The sequence below is a fragment of the Lepisma saccharinum genome, chromosome 30 (assembly GCF_977018435.1).
Source record: "Lepisma saccharinum chromosome 30, izLepSacc3.1, whole genome shotgun sequence".
Taxonomy (NCBI): Eukaryota; Metazoa; Arthropoda; class Insecta; order Zygentoma; family Lepismatidae; genus Lepisma; species Lepisma saccharinum.
The window spans coordinates 18,856,498-18,881,358 of record NC_139258.1 but is presented as its reverse complement, the minus strand read 5'-3'; the positions used below and the strand labels follow the sequence as shown (position 1 = coordinate 18,881,358).

The window sequence follows — 24,861 nt, the reverse complement described above, 5'->3', positions numbered from 1 at the left end:
TGATACACCCTGTATATTGACAAGTTGGTTAAGTAACAAGCTGCCATGAGCATAAAATGAGGAAGTGATTAGAAGGCATAATTACATCTATGCTGTGTGAAGATGGTGGAGCTTTACATGGTGAACAAATTGTTCATATTTTTTCAGCACCACTATTAAATTTTTCTATGTCTCTCTCTCTCATTTTGTGTTTCTGACAGCTAATTGGGCGGATGAGGTGAATCATGAAGTCAATGAAGAATCACTCAGAGGAACATCCATGTCCAGGCCAGTGCACTTGAACCTAGAACTGTCGGCCCAACATACCATGTTCTTGGCTACTGAAGTGGCTTAAGACTTTCTTGATTCAAGATTTTCTATCCTATATTTTTTAATTTATCAATTAATTTAATGCCAGATCAATGTCTACATATATAATAATGCCAGAAATAATTAATCTGAAAATGTCTTTTTGTAACTATGTTTTTGATTAGCATGTAATATTAATTGAACAGTATCCATTGACTAGTGCTGAAAAGTATATTTATTCTAGCACTATGTTTCGAGAGACCATCTTTTTTCTAATCTTCAGGTGAAATTTCTTTTGCTGCTGGTTACAAATTTGGTGCTCTAATTGGAATAGGTCCCAACAAAATAAATTTCACCTGAAGACGAGAAAAGAGATGTTCTCTCGAAATGTCATGTTAGAATAAATATACTTTTAAGCACTAGTCAATGGATAATGTTCAATTAACATTGCAATGTAGAACCATTGTCAATAACATTCATAGAATTTTTATATTTTTGATTGTTGATGTCAAGTAGATAATGTCTCAGAAAATGTTGCTACTGGGGCTCAGCCCCTACCGATGTATTGGTATAATGTATCGGTTGGAATCTGTTTACCGATACCTACTGATATTCTTCAGTCATCTTCGTCTTTCGTGGGGTGCACAAGGATGCCATGCAATATTTGAACCTAATTATCCTGGAAATTATGCAAAATTTAAAGTTTTTACTTATTTTGTTGAATCATTGTGGGGGAAATGGATTTTGTGTTTCCATGCCAGTTATTTTAGTACATCGGCTGACTTTTTCGTAGTGGCAACTATTTATTTTCTAGACACACACCATATATACATGGTTCTAGTTTTATAGGCCTTCGATGTAGTCCCCAGCGTTGCGTACAATGTGTTGCCAGTGATGTGAAAGCCGTTGGCACTGCCTAATCTGTTGATAGTGTGAAGAGAGCGATCTACTGCCGAAGAATGTCTTGAACTGTTCGGAAGCGAATCTCACGAAGTTGTTTTTTCATCTTAGGGATTAGGTCGAAGTCGCAGGGACTTAAATCCGGAGAGTAGGGGGGATGACCAGACCGAGGCATGTCGGACACATTTTCACATGCTTCTTTGAAGGCTCTTACCCATCTTGCTACTGTTCAGTATGATAACGCAGATGCACCGCAGGCCTGTTGCAGTCCATGGTGACACTATCGTGCTGTGCGACCTCTAGCATATTCAATTTTTAACCAGCTCTGCCGCTCCTGTTTCGTAAACATAGTGACTGCACTCCACGACCGCTCGCTCACAACTGCTCTATTCTTGTCATCACTGCACATGGGCATGAAGATAATCCAGCATAAACACCCTCCTCGTAGGAAGAAGTTGGCCCCACCTGTTGCTGCTATTTTGTGTATATGTTCCCTTGCACAATGTAATTTTGCAACCGTATTGTTTAGCTTGAATCTTGTAACTAACCTTTAGTATAAACGACATTGCCTGGCTCCGTTGCATGGCGTTGCTATAGTGTAGTTGCCACTACTAGAAAATCAACCCTTGTATTTTGATGAAATTCTTCAATATTGTAAAGGAAGTTGATGCATATAATTGGAGTGTAATATTTACACAATAATATTAATATTTTAATCAACTTGTAATTGTTACAATTTTCAATCATCGGGATCGGTGGATATCGGTATGGGTGTCAGTTCAAAGTGGTATCAGCTCAGCCCTAGGTGCTACTAAAATCTTTTTGAAGCGTTACATATTTTTTCTTTCTTCTTCCAGAGGTTCATTTGCAAGGTGTGCAGATATGAATGTGAAACTGAAGATAAAATGTCATCTCATGTGTTGAAACATGCATTATGTGAGTCTGAATCTGAATCCGAAGAGAGCATTCCTGATGATGAGGATCCGGATGACATGAAGATAATCCAGCGTAAACACCTTTCTCGTAGGAATAAGTTGGCCTCACCTGTTGCTATTAATAAAAGTGAGTGTGTAGTGTATATGTTCCCTTGCACAATGTAATTTTGCAACTGTATTATTTAGCTTAAATCTTGAAACAGTTGCAATGTGAATTGTGAAAATACAATGTTCTTAAAAGATTCTTGTATTGTATATTGGAACTGTACATTATGTTGAGTTTATAGTTCGATACGCAAACTGTTTAAAGTGGCATATTCTTCAACTGTTCAACCCTACAAAGTGTGCCAGTTTGTGTGAACAGGATTGTACATAAGGACATCAAAATGGTGCAAATAAAAGTGTTGGCAATTTTGCCAATAAGCTGCTAAGTCTATATGCCAATACTGATTTAGTACAGATACAATCTCTTCTTCCATGCAATTTATCATTCTTTACCCTCACTGAGTAATCTGGAGAACCAGAAAATCATTGTAAAAACATGCAAAACAACAAAACATTGATGTTTATATTGGGTGCTGGTACTTATTTTCCCCCATTGTTGTTGACCAAATTTTAAGTTTAACATATCATAGTATTTATTCTTTCTTTATTATGTACATGGCTCATTTTTGTAGATATAATTCAACACACACGAAATAAGGTGAAAATTTTTGTGTACTGCCTGTTTCAGCTTCACTAGTGTAATGTCATTATTCTGATGGCCTATCTAATGGCCTAGTAGAAACGTGATTGCCTTGTAATGAAGGGGTCCTGGGTACGATACCAGGTGAAGCCACATAGTGGTTTCAGATTCCACTTTAAAACTCTAGGTCCAGTCTCGATTACCCTATCTATGCATAAAATGGACTTAATTGTAGAACTTTTTTATTTATTTCGTTTGAATTGGATTAAGAATATTAATCATAAAATTTACACAAAACTTTATTTTCTTTAATGTTTTTGATATTTTCTTTACAGAACCACCTGCATATAAAATGAAGTTTTTGCAAAGGGTATGTCCTCGATACAATCATCAAGTTAGATCATATACAGCAGCTGCAAATTGGACGTTGAAATTGTATGTATCATTTGCTCTTCCTCTCTTCAGTATTTAATGCTAAATGTTAATTAATAGAATTGAAGTTTTATTGTTTTCAGGCGCTCTACCTGAAAGACTTATATGTAATTTCAAAATGATGTAAGATCTAGGAAAATTTAAGAACAAGTTGATTTTTGAGAGAAGTGTATAATGCTGGAAATGTAAAATTTGAGAACATACAGTGTTCCACTGCGTACAATATTTTCTCACATTTGTTCTTGCATATTTTGCAACAATTCTAGCAAAAGTACATATTTTCTCCAAAGTTAAAAAATGTTTGTAGTAGGGTTAATATCACTTTAATGAGAGACTGTTTTCTTGATGAAAACCAGAGACCAAACATGGAGATGACAGGCAGCCCATCTGGCAAAGTTTGGTTGGGAATGCCTAGATCATCCTCCTCACAGTCCTGACCTGGCACTTGGCAATGATGTGATATACACAGGGCATGTACTTTGACAGGTGTTTCTTCAATCTGGTACACTGGTATAAGTCCTGGCCGTTTCTGTATGTTAGTCCTTTTCACTGTGTCACAAAATGGCAGAAAAGCAACCTGAAATAATTGTTTTTTAACAATGTACTGGTGTATTTACGAAGTTAAGGTGCAAGATAAACATTCATCCCCTTGATTTTAAAATTATAAAATGTATCACTGGGTGGATATAATTACAGTGGAACCCCAAGTTTACGTTCCCGGATTTGACATTTTCCCACATTATACATCCAATCTTGATGGTCCCAACATGGCAAAATATTATAAAAGTTTCCTCGGTTTTACATTTTAAGACTTTTTTTTCGGCTTTGTTCCTGAAAAATGTAAAATCGAGGTTCATGAAGAAATTTGGAAATTATCATTTAAATCGAAGAGGATTACTCAAAAAGATGGTAATGCACTTAGCGTAAAAATTACGGAAAAAACTTCCTCGTTTCATAAGCTCTCCAAAAAGATACAAATGTTGTCAACTGGCACACAGGTTGGGGGAAAATCTGAATAAAAAGCGGAGAAGGCATGTTGTAGACCTCTTTGTAAAGTGAAAAGATCTTTTCGGTTGTGAGAAATAAAGGAACGAAAATGAGTGAAATAATAATGTTATTTACCATTCTCATGATTCCAGGTTGTCAGAATTAACTGTTACAAAAACTACAAATCCTGTTCAAATTGCCTCCCCAGTTATGTATGCAAGCACGCAGCCTGCGGCGTACTTCAGACACAGTCTCTCGCGTTGACACTCTCTTATGTATTTGGCGGCTGTCACAATTCTATCTCTCAACTCTTCTTGGGAGTTCACTGGTGTACTGTAGACACTTTCATGTGAGCCCAAATGTAAAAGTTGCATGGCGTCAAATCCGGACTCCTCACTGGCCAGGGGGTCGGGCTGCCTTGACCAATCCATCGCATAGGATAATTGTCGTCCAGCCACTGTTGCACACCTCGGAAATAGTGGGCTGGGAGCCATCATGTTGGTAAATCATATCCCTTCTTGTGGTGAGCGGCACGTCCTCCAGCAGCGTCATCAATTCTTCCCTTAGTTTTTGTAGGTAATGCCGTTTAGGTTTTGTGGCAGAAAGAATGGCCCAATCACATGATTGTGGATGATTCCCATTTAGTGAGAATTTTCTCTGGTGAGCCTTCTCTTTAGATTTTCTTGGGTTATGACCCTTAGGGGCCCAAAAATGCACATTATGAAAATTCATAATACCATTGCGGTCGAATTCGGATTCGTCCATCCACAGAATTCTTGTCAGATGATGGGGGTCTACAACGTACCTTCTCCGCTTTTTATTCAGATTTTTCCTCAAACCCGTGTGCCAGTTGACAACATTTGTATCTTTTTGGAGAGCTTATGAAACAAGGAAGTTTTTTCCGTAATTTTTACGCTAAGTGTGTTACCATTTTTTTTTTTAGTAATCCTCTTTGTTTAAACGATAATTTCCAAATTTCTTCATGACGTGTTCTCCAATGACTTGTTTCTTTCTGTGGGTATGGAAATTTTGGGCATGAATTTTTTTCCCAGTAGTCACTCATTCAACAGCTGTTAGCAACTTGTTGATTAAGTGCCCAGGGTGTAGTAGTTTTTTTGGTCGCAATATGTCACGAAAATCTACAAACTGCAATAACTCAAAACCCATTGATTTCTAACACCCAGTGCATAGGGTCAAATTTGTTGTAAATGTGCTCTAGTATTACCCCTTTCCAGGAATATGTTGAATTACCAATCACCCTGTATAATATAATCATTGCAGCCTCAATAGTTCCCAAGATAATGTAATTTCTCCACACATAAGGATCTCCTAAATTCAGAGCATCAGCAACTTACATTCGAAAACACAGAAATGCTGAATGTAATCCAGTATAACAACTTGTTTGAAACCCAGTAAATGCCACATTTACTTCCTAATTACTGGTTACTTTATGTAATGATCATTCATTATGTCATTTGCTACAGTATTGAATCAGGAATGTTAATGTAACTGGATTAGACCTGAATAAAGTCATTTTATCAACACCTTTTTGAAAACATTTTCAGAACCTTTCTTTTCCCTTTCTCAACCATAATTTTGCACCTTAAAATCCTTTCCCTAATTGTAATCAAAAGTTTTTCAAAATATTGATTAATATTAGTGTGTAAGCATTCCACTCTTACTATATGCATCAACTTACTGATAGTTTTCTTTAACATATCCAAGAATTACATCAGAATATTAAATAAAATACAGAATGTATATGTTGATGTAAATCCATTTTCAACACAATAGTGGCATAATTTCCAGGATAACTATACTCTGCACAAGTGTCACAAGGCATTCTTTCAGACCTTACGAGAGACCAAAATAGCAGAATAATGTTGACTGGTATCAGAAATCAATTTCAACAGATATAGTGGAACCACAAGCAAAAAACGTACTCACACGTCGAGGGGAGGGGCAGAGTGGAGCATTTTTCCTTATGGCCCGAGTTGAAAGAAAGAAGGGGGAAGTGCACAGACACTTTTCGCCAAAGGTTTTTTTTGTTTGTGGTCACTCTATACTTTTGGACACCATCACAGACAAAAGATGTAATGATTTGTTGCTCCAATGACTCGTTTCTTTCTGTGGGTATGGAATTTTGGGCATAATTTTTTTTTCCTAGTCGTCACTCATTCGTCACCTGTAAGTACCCAGGGTGTAGTAGTTTTTTCACAACTACTAGTTTTTTTGGTCACAAATCGGAATAACTCATGAAAATCTACAAACTGCAATAACTCGAAACCCATTGGTTTCCGACCCCCGGATCATAGGGTCAAATTTGTTGTAAATGTGCTCTAGTATTACCCCTTTCCAGGAATAGGTCGAATTACCAATCACCCTGTGTATATATAGATATCCTTCTGCTCTACAAAATGAGACTACAGTATTTTATATAGCTGCTCAAGAAGAGTGAAAATCATTTATTTTTCTGTCCACTTTTTTTAACAAAACTTGATATAAAAGGAAGGAACAAGGTGCAGAAGCATCCAAGAGGCGTAAAAAGGGGGAAAATGTGCTAATCTCACAAAAAGGTGCAACAAAGTGTGTTCATTTCACTTCATTTCATGTCCTAAAATACATATCTCAAACAATCGGCATGAAAACAAATACATTTTTGGAAATTGGAACCATAAAATCCGTTCCCTAATTATAATTTTCACGTATTCGTATCGGTTCAGAGTGTTATTAGTTTTGCCCTAGTTCATACAATGAAACAGTATTAGTAGGGACATTGAATTTTCGTGATGCGCAAATTTGCGAAATGTGAAAAAAAGATGCAATTTTGAGCATTCTGGACGTAACTGCACCCCCAATGATGAAATATGCATGAGTTTTATTCATGAAGTAATGCGAAATGTGTGCTTTTCCACGAAATGAATGCTTTTTTGTAAAATAACCGTGAAATATCATCAAGTTAAGTAGAAAACACTCAAAAACCGGCAATCGAGGTTGTGCGCGCAAACTGTCGATTTGTAACGAAACGTTTGCCTAAAGTTTCCTACCACTTGCAGCTGAAGAACGTTTTATCTTCGATCAAATCAGGAAGACACTGCAAATTGGGATTTCCCATGCACATAATCTCAGTTCGAACACTTCGCTCCCTGTCAAGCTGCATTTCTTTCTTCCCCCAAATGTCCTTAGTTTCATTGAACTTGCTAGCTGTAGCGGTGATAAGATTAGTCTGTTTTTTTTCTACAGCTGATCTAACATTTTATTTACTACTCTCCTCAGTTTTTATTTACAATAAATTTGTCTCCCTAAGTATTAGATAGTAACCTTATAGCTAATATATTAAATAGTCAATTAATTCATTATAATTCCATTGATTTTGTTCTTCAGTTTTATAGAGAACTGCGTGGATAACTTATATGAGAATCTGCATCCACGTAACGTCGACTGGAGTTTGGTTGATCCTGGCATTGTGAATCAGTACTTACCATCGACAACAGAATCGGTTCCTTTCACAAGGGTTGTGCTGGGCGATAGCATGGAAGAGGTGAGACACTCCTCATGCTACACATGGAGCAATTTGAAGCTTTTTGAAGCTGCCATTGTTCAGGGTAAGTTTTGATTTCCGTTTCTGGACCCTTAAGTTAATTGCTGTGGCAAGGCAAGTGTTATTTTTGTCCTTGTCGGTGAGGTAGAAGGGGGCCAAAGTGTTTTCCTCACCTGAAGAAAGTTATTACGGAATTATGACTTACTTTCATTTGAAGTATGCTTTTTTTGTTTTTAATGAAAACTCGAGTTGTGAAATAACTTTTTTCATGTTTTTGAAAGGTCGAGGTGTACTTTTCTAACATATTTTGTCATATAATGATGCGAAATGAACAGCAAAATGCTAAATACACTGTTAAGCATGAAAATTAGAGTTTTATCTAGTGATGTCACACTTTCTGAAGTCTGAATCCTGCTGTGAGTTCTTGATTGATTAATTCTGCTGCAAATATTTGAGAAGTAAAAATGGAAAAATGGACTCCTTTACACAGGAATAAACTTAACTGTCTGAATGATGGATTGGGTGGGGTGACAGGCATGCATCTTTCTAATGGTAGGGAGCCAGGTGAAATGTACAGCAAATGTATTAGAATGAACTGACCACCATAAAAGTTTTGTCCTGTATCAGTGATTAAATTTGAACAGATAATTTTCTGATTCCGATACCATTAGTTGCAAATGATGTAGTGGAACCACATGCAAAAGAACCTACACAGACCTGCGACTCACGTGCATCCAGTGGTGTATGCTGGGTTCAAAACCTGGGCTAACTCTTCATACTGTAATGTTTCAATGCGAGGCTCTTTTTCATTCAATTTCTTGGATTTTGAAGTTATGCAGGTGTGGATCCACAGGGAGAGGTGAAAGGATATATATTATGCCTAATATTTTTGAAGACTGAAATATTGTGTCTTTTATCGCCAAGTTTAACAGGCTAGATAATATTTTTTAAAGTTTGATTTAAGTCAGCTTTGTGTTCAAGGCACGCTAATCGGATTCAGTTTATTCCTCATATCTAGTCGACCAGTAATCGCAATTAGCTAAAGTTGCAACACTAAGCAACAAAACTAAAACAAATCCATTCTGCTCTTCTTTGGGATGCCAGGCCTGCATATCTTCACGATTTGAAGCTTATCCTCATACAAAAAGCATAGTAAATTATTTCGTCAATAGTTCGTTAATTATGTCACTCGTGTTCAATCACTACACTACACAGCACAGATCATTCAAAACATATATGTCACTCACTCAATACACTAAATAAAATCTGCGGAGTAAGGTACGTAATTTTCTTAAACTTCCTTCAATGCGGTCAGCCACTCTCCCCCAGCCATAAAGCAGTCGAGGGGTTCAAAACTTTGTCACTATTGTAAAGCAGGGCGCTCTCGCTTCTGCATGTGTTCAATGGGACAGTGTTGGCCCAGAGGAAAAAAAAAGTTCCCTGTTACTTTGCCACCTTTTCCCATTCCTGTAATTGTAGTTCCGTTTAAAAATTTCCCTTTTCTGGGAATTATCCCATGCTGGTTAGCAAATTGGCATAAGGTATTACCTCCGTTGTAAAATGAAGACTTCGCTGTCCAACGCTTGGGTTTGGAAGCCACTATACAAATATGTCTCCGATCGCCTCCAGGTGCTGGTCGGGAACAAAGAAGCCTGGTGATAGCTTTAAAGGAAAGGAGCCCATGTACTATTGTTTTCTCCCGCGGTCGTTATTTGAGAGTGAAACATCAGTCACGTTTGCTAGTTGATTATTTTCTGAATTTAGTCTGGGCTTCAGCAATAGCCTAGCTAACCTAGAATATACACGCCTGCGTGCATCATACTCCCGCGTGGCAAATACAAATTAGCCAGTTGGGTTTCTTGAACAGTGAGAGTTAAAAAACCACGTGTAAGAGATTAGGGACCATTTCTGGTGATTTTTCACTTTGTAATGGAACGTTTTTGAGACACCGAGAATAGCGGCACCGTTTTGACATAATTCGAGCATGCATCTCCCATCCCATAGGATGTGTATCAGTGGTATTTGCCGTGCAAGAAGTAATTGAAAATAACTTCCTGGGCACTACAAATCCATGATATAATTTTGATCTCGCTTGCTTCTAAAGGGTGCGGCAACATAACTTTCTTATTTCAGAATGCAATAAAACCCATGTGATGAATTAGAATTGTTTAATTTTTTTTTTTAACACTGTAGGTACATATCTAAAGTTATGTTTCACACAGTTTTGAAAATCATATCAGGGAGGTGACGCCCCCCATTGTCAACTGAAGAAGCCGATTTCTGGCATTCTTCATGACCCGAACCAGCATATCAGCAGGAATGTTGGCAATTTCTTGACGGATGTTGGCCTTCAGGTCTTGGAGGGTCCTTGGACGGGTAACAAACGCGGGATTTAAAAAAAAAAAAAACACAAAAAAAATCGCAAGGGGTTCAAATCGGGGGAGCAGGCTGGCCACTGGCGATAACAGAACATCCATTCGTAAAGTAGGCCTCGACGGCAAAAGCACGCTCCTCACTGTTACGCATGATGGTGACTAACCGGGACGTAAACGAAACTTTAGACTCACGCCTGTCGAATGAGACCACTTCCGCCCTGCTACGACCTCTACAGGCTGCATGGCGCGCATTTCAAAAAAGGAAGTTACGTTGCCGCACCCTGTACTACGGAATTAAGAAGGTGGTTACAGAATTAAAAGCTTTATAATGCTAAACACAGTGGGGGGAGAGGTGGCATGAGTTGGTGACTCATTGTATACACAAGAGGATATTCTCCTCTTGGTCCACATAGCAACATGTGACTCATTGAATAGGTATGATCTCATTTGCTCTTGTATAGCAACAGCTTTAAGACCTACAACTAAGAAAGCTATTTCTTCAACGTGATCTGTACTATGCATTATACAAGGTGGTGCAAAAAGAATGCATGTTTTTGGAATAAGCACAACATCATTGATTTTCAAGATACAAATGTTTTATTAACGCCAAAACCATCGGTAAGAAATGCAGTTTGGATAGGTTTACAGTGATGATTTAAGTATGGAAGATGATGTCAGACATCATTGTTGCTGTACACACATCTAGAGCCTCTTGTATCTTGAAAATCAACGCCGTTACACTTATTCCAAAAACATGCATTCTTTTTGCCCCACCTTGTATAATAGATTGTCTCTTTTCCTAATCAAAAACCATTGTGTGCATTATTCATGCGTAAATACGGTAATATATATTTTTTGTAAGATAACTGGTTGCATGGACATTTTGCAAAAATTTGAGCATTTTTAAAGATTTTTGATGGGTTTTGTGATAGGTAACAGTGTCAATTTTCCTTGCTCAGGTGTTCCAACAATGTTCATTGGTGGACCTGTATTTGCCATGTCCTGGTGCCCGACTCCATTGAATTGCAGTGAAGCTGAAACTAGGCAGTATTTAGCTGTTAGCTGTCATAGAAGTATGGATGACATGTATCACTTCCACGTTCCATACGAAGGACAGGGGCTTATTCAGATATGGGACTTTGGTTTTCTTCAAAACTCCAGGTAGGAAATGCTGTATTAACCTTTGCTACACACAGATAGAATAGAATAAGAAAGTCTTTTTTTTTTATGATGATGTACCGTGGTAGAAACATGCAAAATATTACAGATTCCAGAAGGATCCTTGGAGATCTGTGTTAGTCCTGTGGAAGTCTGCTTTTTTGTGTAGGTTTTCTAGTAACATATTTTTTTTATGATCTTTACCTTTACACACCATGCACTTTGCACCATGTCACAAGGCATATATAGCTGGCCGGAGCATGGTGATGATCACATCACCTCCAAAATGCAAGAGATTGAAGAATGTGTGGGACCCTACCCTAACATCTGCATATATATACACATTCTTCGATCTCTTGCTTGGAGGTGATGTGATCATCACCATGCTCCGGCCACCTTTAACCCCCAGGTTTGTCCCCACATACCAATATATTTGTGGCAAGGATCACTCACACTAGGAATGAAACCTGGGAATCCCATGTGACAGTCGGGCACCCTACTGACTAGACCACCACTTGTTTGTATTTAATTTACTGTTCAACATTTTTGCTTCTTTTATATGTATTGAATTTTTTATTAGTGATGTTAACAATGTGCACATTCAAGAAGTGTTAATGCTACATGTTGACAAAAATATCTGAAATATTGAAACATTGCCAATTTAAGAAATAAAGTGCTTGTTTACAAAGCACATTCTTTATTATTAGAGAAGTTATACAAAATAAGATATTGAAATTATCAAGTAATGACCCCTGTCCCCTTCAAAGTAGTCACCTCCATTGTCAACACAGTGCTGATAGCACCACCAAAATACTTGCAGCTAAAGGCTTCCTTCAGTGTGCTTGCTTGGTCATACATCACTGCCGTTGGATGTTGCCTTCCTTCCAGTTTATTTTTCAATCTGAGGAACAAAAAGTATTGCATGGAGTGTTTTTATTTGGTGCTTAGAAAGAGATTATTATGCTAAGAGAGTAGTGTGTGGTGTTGCATTATAAAGGAACAAAAGACCAAATGTCCGCATGTAGTGATACTGAGTTCATCAGACCATATGGAATACTTGCTGTAGTATCATGTTGGTAGTATGTTGATTGTTGACATCTGTAAATATAAGGGTCGTTCAATATGTTGGTTGTTGACATCTGTAAATATAAGGGTTGTTCAATATGTTGATTGTTGACATCTGTAAATATAAGGGTTGATCAATATGTTGATTGTTGACATCTGTAAATATAAGGGTCGTTCAATATGTTGGTTGTTGACATCTGTAAATATAAGGGTTGTACAATATGTTGATTGTTGACATTTGTAAATATAAGGGTCGATCAATATGTTGATTGTTGACATCTGTAAATAAATATAAGGGTTGTTCAAACGAAACATAGTGTAGAAGCTAACACTGTTTATATGCAAGAAAATACACAATATCGCAAAGATAGCGTAGTGGTATTACTTCGACAGGCTACAGATAAGCACCCCACCATTCAGGCAATGCTGAACAAGTTTCTGGATACCGTCCACAAAGAAGGATGCTTCCTCAGTTAGGTGCCAGGGTACCATTGGGCACACACTTTCTGATACCCCTATTCTTTGTGCAGGAGGCTGTGTATTGATACGATGCTGAGGTTGACAGCCGTGGTCATTTTACTTACAGATATCCGGCGATTGCCTTTCACCGTCGTGTCCACAGTGGCAATCTTGTCCTCGGTGATTTCAGGAACGTGGCACACCACTTGAACACTGTGCTTCTTTTGAAACATGCATTACCTTACACAACTTGCACTTGTCAAAAGATTTCACCTTTGCACATGAATTGAATTATGCCCCATTGGACACACTTCAACGTATCCATTACGCACCCCGCGTGCTTTCACTTCCTCCTCTACTCAACGGACGCATGCAATAGACTGCACACGTTATGTTCTGTTGCTACGAACCACCAAGCCCTAGAGTGCTGCCACCATCTAGCTTGCTTGTCAAATACTTGCAGTGTTGCCAGCTGTCTATGTTTCACTTGAGCGACCCTTATATATATATCGGCACATCGTTAGTAATAGTAGTAGGGCTAATGTGCCAAATGCTTAGCACTGTCGCTTTTGGTGCAGGCTGTTCCAGGTGCGATTCCCGGTAGGAGCACAGAAATGTTAGGTAAAAAATACGTTAAGAGTATTAAATTTTGTCTACTTACGTAAGTGAGTATAAATTCATTGCAAACTACGTTTCGGAAGCTATACTGCTACCTTCTTCAGGTGGTCGTATTTTAGGCACGGAACAAGTCACGTCCGAGAAGTGTCATACGAGGATACTAGGAGCTGAAGTGGAACGCGAATTCTCTTTGGATTGGTGAGGGAGGAAATAAAAGGAGAGGTACCACTCGTAGGAGAGGAAGTACCCCACAACTCCATAGCGTGGCGCCACCTGCTCGCACACTTCACCTTGGCAAGGAACTAGGGCTTTCAACGGCCACTCAAGAATACCGTGGTGGTGATTTTAACATGTTTTTTCATGAGTTTTAAGGGTTTTTATTAACAAAGGTAGTTTTATATTTGTAATGTCGAGCACTATGAAGTGTTTTCACCCCAACCTTTTACCTAGTATCCTTGATTGACACTTCTCCGACGTGGCTTGATGTTCCGAGCCTAAAATATGACCACCTGAAGAAGGAAGCAGTAAAGCTTTTGAAACGTAGTTTGCAACGAATATATACTCACTTACATAAGTAGACGAAACTTAATACTCTTAATGTATTTTTAGATAGTGAGTAATACGCACGTAACCAATATGCTAAAAATGTTGGGTGCAGCAGATAGAATGGGAAACTTTAATGTTATTCAAGACAAAATAAATAGAGAAAAAAAACATTGCACTGGAAGAATGAAAAATGAGATTTAATAATTATCCTAACAACTTGTTATGGGAAGAAATGAATAGTGCATTTTACTGTACTGGATTTCAAGAGCTAAGAATAAGGAAGATAAATCTTTTGAGAAATATAAATTTTATATTAATGCTCTATATGTCGAGGTTACGTGCACTATTGGCAGTGTTTATATTATGGGTAATAAAGAAAGGTGTAATTTATTGAAAGTAATAGAACCAGGGGAAAAATTTGATGTGTGACCCAACATTGCGAGGACAATTGAAGAGATACTCTGGTTTCGAAAATCAAAGAACAGCAGCAATGGGACTCGATATTCTGACCATGCATCTCTCAACAACAAACTGCCTGGCAGGCTCCGGCTCTCAAAAGGCTTTTACGCCATTTACATCAATCTCCATTTAAATTATTATGATGCTGTCACAATTCTATCAAGTAATTTGCACTGATCTGTTTTCTTATTTCAGTCATCCAGACGTTCCAAAATTTTCCATAGGCATTGCTCATGACTATGGAGTAATTTGGTCTCTGGAGTGGTGTCCTTCAGGATGTTACGACAATAATGATACTCCTGGTTGTGATGGTGACGTAAAACTTCAGAAGAGACTTGGGCTTTTGGCTGCTGCCTTCTCTGATGGTTTTATCAGAATATATTCTGTTTGTTTTCCATCAGAATTGGAAGCACAAGTTGGTGATAAGTAAGTACTGTATTTCAGTCTGTGTAATCATATTTATTGTAGGTGAATATTGCAGATGAAATATAAATTTTAAAAGTACAAATTTAAAAATCATTTAATATAATTTTTACGAATAGATTACAGGGCCTCCCTGATGGCGTAGTGGTAACGTTGTAATCAAGGGGTCCCAGATTTGATATCCAATGGAGGCACGTGGCACAGTGGTTCGGATCCCACTTTAAACTGTAGGCCCAGTCCAAATTAGCCTTGCTGTGCACAGTGGACTTAAAACAATTCAATCAATTCAAACGGATAGGTTAGATCTAAGCCGACACCACTTTGACCTGATACAATACGAATGCTGACACACTTACAGATCACTGCCGACCTCTGTGGCAGAGTGGTTAGCACAGCATGATATGATGCCAAGGGTCGTGGGTTCGATTCCCAGCCTGTGCACGACTGTTCTTTGTATTTAATCAATTTCATCAAATGATCACTCACCCTTATCATCGTGATTAACCAAAAGTGGCAGAAAAGCAGCACTAAATAACTAAAATCAAATCAAACCTTACAGGTCCACACAGATATCTGTGCCGATACTGGGAAATTTAAACAATTTAGAGTAGGACTGGGTTAATAGTGATATTGATGTATCGGTATCAGAAAGTATCGTTTGTATTTAGTTTATTGGTAACGGCCAACACTTTTCCAGCATTACGATCTTTTGTAGGGTCTGCAAACATTCTGCACAATTCTTTTGCAGAATCTAAATTGTCATGGAAATTTTGCAAAATTCGAATTTTCGATTTATTTTGCGACAATATTGTGTGGAAAACTGTATTTTGTAATTACAGGAGAGGTATTTTAAAATTCTGATGTAATTCTTGATGCTTATGTAATCAAGGGGTCCCAGGTTCGATACCCAGTGGAGGCACAAGTAGTTCAGATCCCAATTAACTGTAGGTCCAGTCCCAATTAGCCTTTCTGTACATAAGTGTCTTAAAACCAAAACTCAAATGAATATGAGTTCAAAGTGGTACGAGTTCAGCCCTAATTTGCTGGCCCCTGTGGCACAGTATAGCACATCACACTACGATGCCAGGGGTTCTGGGTTCGAATCCTGGCCTGGGTATGGATGTTCATTCTGAGTGTCCATTCATCAATTTCATCATATCATCACTTATCCCCATCTTCGCAAATTAGTCAAAAGTGGCACAAGAAGCGAAGTAAAAAAATGCACTTCAATCAATTCAGCCTTAATTTGAAGTAGTTCAAAGTATTTGCGAAATTTTGAAATATAGTTTGTAATATTGGAGCTATACCAGATACCACATGTACTAGAATCACATGTAATGTTATTTAATCAAAGAATCCATTTTTACCAGTTTTGTGGCTGAGCATGTTATGTAATTGACATTTTATCTCATCACCAAAGGTCCTGGGTTCGAATATTGACCTGGACATGGATGTTCTTTGTAAATAGTGCTTCATTACTAGAGACATGCAAATTTCGTTTTTGACGAAAACACAAAATATGAAATAACATGATGTAATGTTCATTTTTCATGTTTCTGAAAGGTGTGAGGGGTATTTTTCTACCCTATTTTGTCACGAAATAATGCGAAATGAACTGCAAAATGTGAAATATACTCTTAAACCGATGCGACACTTTCTGAAGTATCCTGAGAGTTATGCAATTCACGTAAAATTGATTAATTCTGCCATAAATATTTGAGAAGCAAAAATGGACCCTTTTACACAGGAATAAACTTAATACTCTGGTAACTACATAAATGTTCTATTAGAAGGGATAAGTTTATTTTGTGTAATAAGTGCAGTTTTAAATCAAATTTAGGATAATATTCACAATTTTAAAACCAACATGTAAGTTTATGTAGCACTTTTGATGTGATTATTCACCGCTATAACACCAAAATTTTACTTTATTTACCGCTTTTGAACCCGAAATCAACTCTGTTTTTGTACCGAAATTTTGCTTTTTTATTTACCAAAAATATGTGCCTATTCATTACCATTAAATCATCACTCTTTCTTATCATTGCAATAGCTGGGCATTACAGAAAAGGGACATAAAATTTGTGAAATGTAAATATACAAATAGAAGATCTATTTCTCAAAACACAAGAGCAAGTTAAAGCAATTAATATTTCATTGTATTTCCAGCCTGCCTATTTTCAAAGTAAAACCAGCTCTTAATTTGGTTGTGGATGCTGACATGGCAGCACAGGGAAGTCAGTCAGTGCGGATCTCTTGGCACAAGGAAAAAGGCCACAAGTGAGTAGAAAGCCTGAAGAGTTTGTTTACGTACAATAGTTATTGAGAGTTTATAACTGTCAATTGTATGTTAAGAATAATTTCACCAGTTTGATAAAAAATTGTAAAGTTATCTCATATGCATTGCACTGTGCTGTCAAGGTGCATGAGGGGTGTGTATGTAGGGCCCCACACATTCTTGATCTTAGCCATACTGAATGTGATGTGATCAGCACAATGCTCTGATCACCTTTAACTGTAGTACCCATAGAGTTGCTTTTGGATTTGAACATGAATTTGTGGTCACAGGTTTTAACTTAAATTTGTGGGAAACTAAGGAACCAGAAGCCAGCCCAGAAGTGAAGCAACAAGTTTGGAAGTGGACGGTGTCAAGAGTCACCGAAAATAATAGAACCTTTAAAACTAAGCCTTGCAGAAAAGTTAGTAACTTGTTTATGTGTATTTATTATAACCATATATTTTATTCCCCAAACATAATGTAATTAATGATTTTGCCTTCTTTCTTTGTTTTAAAGAATTTTGGCTGGAGGATTTGCAAATGGAATGGTTGCATTGTGGGATTTGGAGACACAATCCCCTCTTCTACGTACAGAGAGCTGTGATACTACCACCTTATACCCATTCCAAACTTTCCAGGCACATGTTGGAGCTGTTACAGGTAAATTGCGATACTGCACAATAGATGATGTTCATTGATTGTGCTAAGATATTACAATGGAACTTGGATTTTACATCTCTTAGGCTGACATATGTGGCAGAGTGGTTAGCACCGTGCACTACGAATCCCAGACAGGGTATGGGTTTTCTTTGTGAGTGTTCCTTCATCATATCATCACTCATTCTCATCATTGCGATAGCCAAAAGTGGCAGAAAAGAGACTTAAAATAACCTAACTCGGTCAATAGACGTTTCCCATTTTTCAGCATTACACATTCAATTCTCATGGTCCCAATACAGCAACATCTTGTAAAATTTTCCTGGGTTTTACATTTTCCTGCAATTTAATTTCTATTAGGGATGGGCCGATATGAAATTTTGGCCGATACCGATAAAGTACTGATATAAAATTTACCGATACCGATAACCGATATTCTACCGATCCGATATAAAATTACAAATGGTCTTAGAAGAACCTGAAATGTTCATTGATCTCCTTAATAAATGTGTGTTCCGTGGTGACTGCAGTGCAAAAGAAGTTGAATATTGAGACATTTACTTTTTTAGAAAGAAGGACATGGAGATTATCCATAAAAATTACAACAAAATGGCAGAATTTTGCACTAAATTATGAGATATTTATTGATATATTGGATTGATAAAATAATCGGTAATTTTACCGATACACCGATATGCCTATATCGCCCGATATTGATAGAGTACCGATTAATCGGTCCCATCCCTAATTTCTATTGTATTGGTATCCTGAAAAAGAAAAAAGTAAAATCAAGATTCCATTGTATTTCCATTGGAGAAATTCCATTTTGTACTATTCTTATATTCTCAAATTTGCAAGTTTATGAGTAGTAACTATGCTGTTTACTTGATGAAATCGGTTCACAAGCTTCATTAATTTTTCACTTTCACACACAGTGTCCCATTGCAGTGATTGGTTGTCACAGTTTTTAACCCTTAAAGGACAGTCAGTGACATGGGTGTCACAGCAGGTATTTTTCTTAAGGATGGCTTGTCCAGCTTTTTCTCGTAGTAGGGTATACTCTAACTTGGATAATGATCTAGAGGTATGTAATTAAGAATTAGTAAAGTTAAATTTCATTGTTACAATTTGGGGGGGGGGGCGATGTCCGAAAAATTGTATTTTTCAATTCATTTTGGTGTTTCAAAACACATTTTTGGCAATAGAAGTACAACCTTCCGACATTCCTGGTGTCAAAAGCAGGAAGGGGGAAAAGAAGAGGCGGTAGGGAAAGAAAGTCAAAAGCCTTCAGCCGCCTACAAAGGGTTGGAATTTCAAATTTCATGTAAGAAAATAGTTAGTCCCTTTTTTTCTTCTTCTGATTATGAATTTTTTTTCCCATCAGGATTATAGCCCAAAGTATACTGAACAAAATGAGGTATCATTGTACCTCTAACGTTCTTAGTCCCGGAAATATAAAATTTCAAATTTTATGCTGAAAACACGCTCAGCGTTAGTGCAAATACCTGGAAAATCAGCCTCGGCGTCTAAGGGTTAAACCGTGTTAGGCACATCCTTGCATATTTCCCTCCCTTGACGATCGTTGACATTTCTAGCAGAAACCATGCTGCGTTTCCACTATAGACCAAGTGAACCCTGCCTTGAGTAAATACTTGGGAATACACAATTCAACACTTACTAATCAGCACCATGCTTACAAAAATACAATACAAGCTTCTTCTAGATACAAACAAAACACATGGGAGTTACAACACAATGTGTCAACGGCACCTGCATAAGCGCCTTTCTTCTGGCTTCCATTCACTCCTCACTGCCTAGCAGATGACTTTTTCCTTGTTTCTCATTGGTACAGAAACTGTTGAGCAAACACTAGTGTGGGAAACGTGACAAGCTGTAACAAACACTGCTTAGTTGAACATTGTTTTAACCTTAAGTGGATGGGACGTTTTACACTATAAACCCTCTCTGGATGGGAGGTTTTCAGATATACAGTGAAGTGCTAAAAATGTTCCATGTTTTGCTACGACTTCATGCCCAGTCTGGTCCCAATAATGCAAAGCATTAAACTGTTGCTCTGGATTATTATTTTTTTCCCACGTTATAAGTTCTGTCAGTGGCGTATTCTGAAAATTTGACTTTGTTTACTGCAACAATTATTATTTATTGTATACAGGGTGTATCATAAGTAATAGCGCAAACTGACACAATTGAAAGTCCACGATAATAGAAGCAAAAAAGTCTCAGTAAACATGGGTCTGCAAAAGAGCCGTTTTCGAGATAATTGTGAAGATGTGGTTACAAGCCGCCACTGACTTCATTGTTTGTAAACGTCATCCTAGTTGGTAAAATGCTAATAATGTGTGCGAATGTGTGGTTAGAAGCCGTCACTGATTGCATTTTGTAAACAACGAGTGCTTTACTCCTTGCACGTTCAGAGGTTTGCTCTTTGTTTACAAAACAGAACATTTCTGAGAGGTGGCGTTGGAATCAAATAGGATGGATACAATCAGTGCACAGTCTAATCGTACTGTGGGAGTCACGTCAGTTATGCTTCACTGCATAGTGAAAATTGAACCTTAACAGCAACGAAGAGTACATTTTACCAACTAGGACGACGTTTACAAGCAATGAAGTCAGTGGCGGCTTGTAACCACACATTCGCAATTATCTCGACTTTTTTGCTTCTATTATCGTGTACTTTCAACTGTGTCAGTTTGCACTATTACTAGAGGCACATATTTTTGGTAAATAAAAAAGCAAAATTTCAGTACAAAAACAGAGTCGATTTCGGGTTCAAAAGCGGTAAATAATATAACATTTCGGTGTTATAGCGGTGAATAATCACATCAAAAGTGCTATATAAAATGACATTTCTGTTTTAAAATTGTGAATATAATCCTAAATTTGGTTTATAAACTGCCCTTATTACACAAAGTAAACTTATCCTTTTTAATAGCACATTTATGTAGTTAGCAGAGTATTAAGTTTATTCCTGTGTAAAGGGGTCCATTTTTGCTTCTCAAATATTTACATCAGAATTAATCAATTTTCCATGAATTGCATAACTCACAGGATACTTCAGACTTCAGAAAGTGTCGCGTCTGTATATAAACGGTAAATTTCGTGTTTAAAGAGTATATTTCGCATTTTACAGTTCATTTCGCATTATTTCGTGACAAAACAGGGTAGGAAAATGCACCTCACACCTTTCAGAAACATGAAAAATGAACATTATAGCATGTTATTTCATATTTTCGTCAAAAAAACGAAATTTGCATGCCTCTAACTATTACTTATGATACACCCTGCATATTTATTTTATACCTGATCTAGATTAATTAGATGTAATAGAAATAAAACACTAATTCAAATAAAACAAAAACAGAAGTGAGACAGCTTCAAGTTTTCTGGCAATTTCTATTTTCACATAAAATCTCTTGTTTTACCTAAAATTGTGTATAGAGTTCCCTGGAAATTTATCTTCATGTAGCAACACTTCTGCCATCACTTAAATTATGGTTTAGAAGCTTGTTTTAACAGTTTTCGTAATACGTAATGAACAATAGCCCATATGTGTAAAAACATATGTAAAACATTGTTTCACTGGTGGTAAGCACAGAAACATAGAGAATACGGCACTGTGTTCTGTAACTGTAACACTGAAGGTACCACTGTGTTAGAATATCACTCATACGGTACAGCAATATCGGCTTATCCATAATTGAAACCGTATTAGGAACTGAAGTAAGAAAATTGAAATGAAGCTTAGGAACAAGGTTAACATAAAGTGAGGTAATTGTGTATTTGTGTATTATTCTGTTTCCATAGTTTCAAAGAAAGTAGAAACGAGAGTCTGTTTTTATCTCCTTTCAGCTCTGTCTATGATTCCAATTGAAAATGGCAGGTACCTAATGAGTGGGTCAACAGATCGCACAATCAAGTTTTGGGATTTAGAAGATACTGCTGCTCCTGTATCCATGAGTAAAAAGGGCCTTATTACGGATGGAGTGTGGTTGTCCAATTGGGTGTCTGGGGTCACAGCATATGACGACGTCTATGCGTAAGTGCTTTCCTTTCTTTTCCTACCTTAAAACATATATGTACAGTGGGATCCATGAGTATTACCAGGCAAATTGTCCATGACTATTTTGCAATCATGTTTGCTTACATCCTGTGTGTTTTTAGGCGATTGATTTTTATGTATGCTTTTGCAGAAGTTATTAACAGCTTATTTTGAGTTTTCTTGAAGTTCTTATTGGGTGAAATAAAGTGCACGAACATGGTGATGGACGATTTGCACGGCAATACTCATGGATCCCACTACAGTCACGGACACTTCTTGGTTGTAACGATACAATTGAAAGTCAATGGTATTGTTACAACTCAGAAGTGTCCGTGACTGTACAACCACCTTTTTATTGCATTCTCTTTATTTCTTTTGGATCTGTGAATGCTATGTTGTGTTCCCAACTTGTAATGAAATGCAGGGACATGAAAGTAGATAACTGGGCAGAATTGCGCTGGTGCCACATATGGGAAAACAAAACGAGAGTGGGACAAAAGTTGCTGGTTCCCGCGTACTGAGTGTCAACGTTAGTAAGGCTGCGTTACCTAGTTCAAGCATCAGACCAACCTCTCTCGAGCAAATACTGTCAATTTGTATCACATGGATTTTACGAGATCTTTCATTCTCTTAAACCCCCAACACACAGGGCTGTGCTCCGACGTGGCAACAGCGTGAACTTCTGCCACGTGCCTAATTTTATGGCCGTGCATTGAGTATATCTCCCATTCGTGCCATAACTTCATGTAATATTTAGCTGTGGGACAATGTTGCCACCACTTGTGTTTGAAAGACAACATATCTCATATCAAATGCATGAGACAGTTTCTACAGTTATAACAATGTAAGCCATAGAATTTGGTTAGCTTGGTAGCTCAGTTACTAGAGCAATACCAGAGACCTGTGTTGAAGTCCTGATTGAATCCACGATATCATAGTTAGCTTAAGGGGTTAGAAAACTAACATAAAATAACACAAATCCACGTGGCTGTGCCTGCATATTTCACTAAATTGTTTGTAAAATTATATTACATTAATTATTTTTTTGTAATGTTTGCTCGTATGTTTGGCTTGCAGTAAATATGGTTAAGTTGCAAGCAGTATTTTGTGGACTCTTGACACTCAAGTTTTGTAGCGAGTACAACAGACTAAGAGTATACATTGATTTAAAAAAGATATCATCTTAATGCTGAGTGCAGCTTGTAAAAATTGCATGAAAAGTGAGAAAAATAGATAAGAAAATCAGTTCCCTGTGTATTGTTAGTTGTGTTCTGACTTTCAAAACTATCTTCAGCATCTAATGATTTCTAGTTACTAATGAATGTTATTTCTTTTTCCAGGCAAGCACATAGCAATCTAACATTGAATTCAGTGAGGAACTATGGGTACAAGCCACTTCCTATACTCACACAGAATTCTCCTGTTTGGGTGAGTACACTACATACATCAGTTTTCCCTTTAATTTTATTTTCACTCAATATTCTCCCCTTCATGTAAAAATATATATGCATCAGTGGCGGCTCATGCTACTTATTGTTAGAAGGGCTGCATTTATATATAAAAAAAATTGTTGTATTTCTCTTGCAGTGTTAAATTAAAGAGCTAAAACGAACAGACTTTAAATACTGTACTGAATTATTCATTTTTACTTGTACGATTTACCATTCAGAACACCAGATTATATAACTTACTGACAGAAAACAAATAACTCTTTGAATCGATTCGAAAACTTAAACTATCATGCACTTACTGACAAGCGAAACAGAGGTGTTACATGGCTGGCCACTGTTTAAGCTTTTGATTTCTACCACTTGGCAGCGCCACTGTATGAGTACATTGGACTGCAGTGAATGCAATACGCTTTTTGGCATTGACAAGGGCCTAGCAGGGAGGGAAGTGGAAGCAGTGCTTACATTAGAGTTAACATGGAGATGCACTGGCAGTCCCCAAGGGGGAAGTGGCTTCATATACCTGTTTGCTGCTTGTCGCGTGCCAAGTGATTTTGAAAGCTCCACACAGCGCAACGGGACACAGTAAGAGAGCGGAAGTGTAAATATTTAATTTTTGGACTAACGGCAACAAAATATAATTTGTTCATCGGCCACCACTGATATGCATTTAAAACTCTTCAATCTGAAACAATTTTTAGTACAGCTGAGCCAGTGTTCTTACAGATTTCTACTGACTCTGATACTTGAAAATTGTAAAAATTTAAAGTAGTTTAGAATAATTATAAATTTTAATTCATCAGTTTTTAATGCACTAGAGTTTTGCTTTAAAATATTCATAATTTTACACAAGACAATCATTAAGCACAAAATCAATATCTCTCCACAACGTTGTTACAAAAGTAAGGAAAAGTGCAGTGTCATTTTTACAGGCTCCCCGAGACACCCAGACTGTAAAAGTATCATCTGGTATTGGCTGATATCGATATTGGACCTGCCCTAATTTTTTAGTGAATTTTAAAAACTTGCAAAAACATTTTTCTGTTGCTACGGTCAATATTTGATAGCGTACACAAGCGATAACCATGTGGTATTACATTATATGTGTAATGTACATTGTAACTCTTATTTCTCTTGTAGTCTATGGTTATTACAAGCATAAAAACACAGACTTTCATTGCGACATTTCAGGAGAACACATGCTCCCTTCATCAAAGATTTATTTTTAGTTTGATTAAAGATACAGTTATAACAATGGTTAAAATTTTTTAACAAAAAATAATCAGTTATACAATGGATGTTGTCAATGTTACATTGTTGTAATATAGCAACTTAACTGTGAAACAAGCTGTCTGTTTTATTTTAATTTCATATATTTTTTTTATTTCACATTAAAAGAAATATTGTAACTCTATGGAGTACAGTGTGTCAATATTCAAAAGGGTTAAAAAATTGTTACAATATACATTTACAACAGTAACCACTCCCCAACATCTCCCTCTATGTTGGGAGATGATTCATCATATGCATAGTGTACGTTCAAT

General features: G+C 37.2%; 1 protein-coding gene across 3 annotated transcripts in view; it reads left to right on the top strand.

The window, feature by feature from the left end:
* Positions 1 to 24,861, top strand: part of LOC145981863 (uncharacterized) — a 106,780-nt gene that overhangs the window by 67,486 nt on the left and 14,433 nt on the right. For all 3 annotated transcript variants that reach the window (XM_083115316.1, XM_083115318.1, XM_083115317.1), the window contains exons 17-25: positions 2,046 to 2,250; positions 3,144 to 3,243; positions 7,612 to 7,832; positions 11,103 to 11,304; positions 14,644 to 14,874; positions 17,041 to 17,151; positions 17,667 to 17,809; positions 21,680 to 21,866; positions 23,210 to 23,297. In XM_083115316.1, coding sequence (XP_082971442.1) covers positions 2,046 to 2,250; positions 3,144 to 3,243; positions 7,612 to 7,832; positions 11,103 to 11,304; positions 14,644 to 14,874; positions 17,041 to 17,151; positions 17,667 to 17,809; positions 21,680 to 21,866; positions 23,210 to 23,297 — 1,488 coding nt within the window. The remainder of the gene's footprint in view (positions 1 to 2,045; positions 2,251 to 3,143; positions 3,244 to 7,611; positions 7,833 to 11,102; positions 11,305 to 14,643; positions 14,875 to 17,040; positions 17,152 to 17,666; positions 17,810 to 21,679; positions 21,867 to 23,209; positions 23,298 to 24,861) is intronic.